The sequence below is a fragment of the Lupinus angustifolius genome, chromosome LG07, assembly GCF_001865875.1.
Source record: "Lupinus angustifolius cultivar Tanjil chromosome LG07, LupAngTanjil_v1.0, whole genome shotgun sequence".
NCBI classification, from domain to species: Eukaryota; Viridiplantae; Streptophyta; class Magnoliopsida; order Fabales; family Fabaceae; genus Lupinus; species Lupinus angustifolius.
The window spans coordinates 9,431,388-9,435,700 of NC_032015.1; the positions used below are offsets into that span (position 1 = coordinate 9,431,388).

The 4,313-nt window shown below is 32.0% G+C and overlaps 1 protein-coding gene across 2 annotated transcripts; it reads right to left on the reverse strand.

Annotated features, from left to right (window-relative positions):
• Window positions 522-3,105, reverse strand: LOC109352482 (probable RNA-binding protein 18). Of its 2 annotated transcripts, none has more exons than XM_019594481.1 (5): window positions 3,023-3,105; window positions 2,010-2,073; window positions 1,298-1,368; window positions 1,048-1,174; window positions 522-973 (listed from the first exon to the last, which is right to left on the reverse strand). In XM_019594481.1, exons 2-5 carry the CDS (start codon window positions 2,010-2,012, stop codon window positions 704-706), a joined length of 471 nt encoding a protein of 156 aa, XP_019450026.1. In that variant the 5' UTR covers window positions 2,013-2,073; window positions 3,023-3,105; the 3' UTR covers window positions 522-703. The 2 variants fall into 2 exon arrangements, with proteins under 2 accessions (XP_019450026.1, XP_019450028.1); XM_019594483.1 differs by lacking the exon at window positions 3,023-3,105 and adding an exon at window positions 2,811-2,972.

Below are 4,313 nucleotides of genomic sequence, written 5' to 3' on the forward strand. Positions count from 1 at the left end.
TGTAAAATAGAAAATAAAAATTAGTCATAGTTACTATAAGTTTTCCCTTTATATATTAGTATTAGTATATATATTTTGAAATTTTGGCAATATATTTGCACATTTTTTCAAAATGTAAAACGAGGTAGGTTTTAATAATATATTTGCACATTTTTCACCTTTTGTTATTGGTGCACAGATGTATGTACTTCTAAGAACATTGTTAGTGTAAATATATGGATACACATCATCAAACATAATTCAATGATGATTAAATGAGTGAATAATGTAATAATAATAATATAGAAAACTACATACATTTTTTTCTCTACATGTAAATTAGTAAATAAGGTCGTTACGTTTTTCCTTTACAATATACAACATCATTTACTTTTCAACCTCCATGTGATCGAATTAAGTGTAGGTCGCAATAGAGATTCCACTCCAAAGAAACACTGACTTCGAATGGATATGGGAAAATTGCATAAAAGTCGTTCCCTTTACTTATATAAAAATGCATGTTTTTAGTTCAGATTTCTATATACTAAGAATGTTTCTAATTGAGTCATATTTTTTTAAACTTGATGCAATGTTCTTAAAATGAAAAAAGCAAGCTGAGCATAAGATATCCTAATTTAATGGCATTACAAACAATTGCACCTCATTCAATTTATATGTTACTGAAACATCCCCTGATTCTACAGATTATACTGACACAATTATCTCAAGAAGTATCATCAGTTTTCTTCTGCTTCTTGCTCCTAGAGTTATCCTCCTCTAGTGATTTCAATTTGTTCTTTATTGCAGCTATTTTGGCACTTCTACTTGTCTGCCCCATGGCACCACCAGTGAGATGCATCTTGTGCCCTTCTCCGGAAGCTTTCATAGAGTTCTCCGCAGTTTCCAACATGTACTTCTCGCTGGCGAGACGAACGACCAATGGCCGGCCACACGCTAACCTCCCATGCATTTTCTCCTTGGCTAATTCAGCTTCCTGCATACTCACTTTAATAATGGAAATCAGGGATTGCTTGAAAAAATATTAACTGATATATGCAATTAGCTTACCTCTCTTGTGTCATACTGGATGAAAGCAAAACCACGGGGTGCCCCTCGTTTAGGGCCGCGAGTGTGCCACAGGAAGTCCTCGGAAACGATCTTTCCAAAAGGGGAAAACATTTTAAGCAGAGTTGCTCTGGAAAATATAGAAGAGAAAAGGAGAGAATAAAAGTGTGTGAAGAACAAAACAATTTAGTCTCACTGGGGACTTCATGTCTCATGAGAAATACAACAAAGAAGTAAATCTTGAAGTACTTACTCTGTAATTTTGAGATCAAGGTTACCAATATATAGTCTACTTTCACACTTATCATGAATGCCATTAGAATCCTGCATTCAGCCATACATAAAATGTTTCCAATATCAAATCCAATCTCATGACAAAAAATATCAAAATATATAAGTCTGATTACTAAGTTACCATCCTTTTTGTTTTGTTTTGAGTTTCGGGTTGAATTTTTTGAAAATTATTGGAATAAATTTCCAGAAATGACCAAATTGAATTTATTTCTAAAGCAATATGTATAATGTATGCCTAGGGGATAATTTGGGATGTGCTCTTTTGTTTGCTGCTGTAATCTAAGCAGGGTATATCGTGAGTATTAAGATGAAGATTAATTTTTATCCAAGAACTGTTTAACTTCAAAAAAAAATCTCTGTATAACATTTTCATTATCAACTTTTTCAGACACTAAATAAGTCAATCCTATAACACATTATCATCCCACCTTGCAAAGCTTCTTTCAGTCTAAAAGAATATTTCATTTGACCAGCAGAGTCTAAGACAAATAAAACGACATCCTTGTACTCAGGCGAGTGGGACAAATATTTATAGCATTGGACAATGAAATAGCTGATAGCTCTACGCTAGCCATGAACAGAAGGGCAAAATTCTTAAAGCTATATCCATAAGTTAAACCACGTAGCAAGTCAAAAACGAAAACATTTAAGAGACCAGATATAAAACATACCATTGCAACAAAGTGTAAAAGTGAAACCTCAATCAAAATTCTGAAGCTTCAAACGTACATCACCCTGCACATAAATAAAAGTACGATAACATTTAACTTTTGAAGTCTACCACGGAACAGAAAGCTCAAAACTCTCATCGACAGAATCAACTTAGACAGGGTTATACAGAGCTACTAGTCCTTTGAATCCAATATGTGTACAACCATCCGGTATCACTCAGATGACACATGCGGCCACTCTTTCCAATGTCATTGCAACAAAACAACCATCCGTTATCACTCAGATGACACATGCGGCCACTCTTTCCAATGTCATTGCAACAAAACAACCATCCGTTATCACTCAGATGACACATGCGGCCACTCTTTCCAATGTCATTGCAACAAAAACAATGCAAGATAAGGTCTTCCAGACATGGAGTTAAATGATTCCAGCTATCCTCGAATGACTTATGACACCGATATAGTAAAATCCCTCATGTGCACATAATTTAAATAGAAAGGGAATTATTTTCAGTAAATTTTGAACTCAAATCTTATTTTTAAAGGCCAGAGAAACTATCAGATACAGAACTATCACATTTGAAGAAAATAAAACTAAACCAATTGACCAAATATCCTCTTAATTATTTTAAACCATTGTTTTAATTTATCAGCTATAAATGCATTTTATGGCTTCTATACTGCTAAACTTTCAGATGCCACACTTGTCACGGCTTTGATCTTGCACTGAGAAACTGTAATTTGAGTTACACAAAAGCAAAATTTAAACAAAAAATCAATTTTAATAGAAAGCATTACCTGCAAGTGATGAAATTTTCAATTTTGCAAAGTGTGTTCAGTTTTCCATGGGTAGAATTACATAACAAAACACTAAGCATAAAAAACTAGAAACAAAATTTATACTGAGAAATTTTAGCATTTAGAATTCATTATATGGCAACACAAAAATAAAAGTCAAATAAAACAGAGGGTTACCGCAAAAAAAAGAAAAATGATGGAGAGAGGGTTACCGCAAAGAAAAACCAGAGGTCGTAGATTTTTACAGAAGTAAAACAAGGAACAAGGGTTTTGTTCTTTCTCACTCTAGCGCTCTGAGGATATGAAGAAGAAGGTCTCGTGGTTCTTCATAGATCGATAAAACTAGGCTTGGTAAAATGGGCCATTTTGACAGGCCCAATCATTAGTGGTCCTTAACTTCCCCATATTGTCCTTAAATCCAACCATTATACCAGATACTTGACAAAGATTACCTGTCTCAATTTTTTATCATGGTTCAATGAAAAATGTCATTTAATTAAAAATAAAAATTATAAAAAATATAAAATAATATTTTTATATTACTCGGAGAAAGTTGATTGACTAGGGATATATCAACATAATCATTTTGGGACACATGTTTGATCCCTTATATATATCCTCTTCACCTACTCATGTGCTTCATGTAACTATGCTTTAAATTGTTGGATAAACCTTTGTTAATGCATGGAAAGATGAGTGTATGGATGTTGGGAACAGCAAAACAATAACAAATAGGTAAACTCTTTTGCATTCACATGTCTAGCTATTATTTTATCTTCTATGGTATTTAATGTTGGTGATAATTTGTTTTCTTTATAGGTTCGAGGGTGAACGTCTTCGATTGAATTTTTTTTTGTGGGGCTGTTGCAAGGTCTTGTGTCATAATTAAATATAATTAATAGTATGATATTGAGGTGGTGGCCAATGACAAATATAAGGGTTGGGGTAGCAGGTAGGTTGGAGCATTGAAATAGATTCATTAGTCTTCCGGTGGAATATTTATGTGATAGTGTAAAAATGTATACATAATTAGTATATTATTTATCATTTCTTTATATTAGTTTTATTTAAAAGTTAATGATAATTAAAAACAGATGATATATGACATAGTGACAGTATAAAAATATCTTACAAATACATTTTTCTCATTTTTAACATACCTAATTAGCCAATAACCATATAATTATTGAGAAAATGATGTATTTGTTGAAAATGTAAGAGATTTATAAATTATCACTCTATCATTTATCATTCATTTTTTATTATTATTCACTTTTAACTAAAAGTAATATAAATAAATGATAAGTGATACACTAACTGTGTATAAATTTTTACACATGCATAGATTTTATACTCATAATTATTTTATTTTTCACACAACATCATTCTATAATTTATACGTTTCATTCAGTCTATGTTTAGTTGACAACCTCGCAAACTTATTTGGGATTTGTTGCAAAGATTTGTGTTATGAGTTGTGCTATTTGTATTTCTAAAATGTAC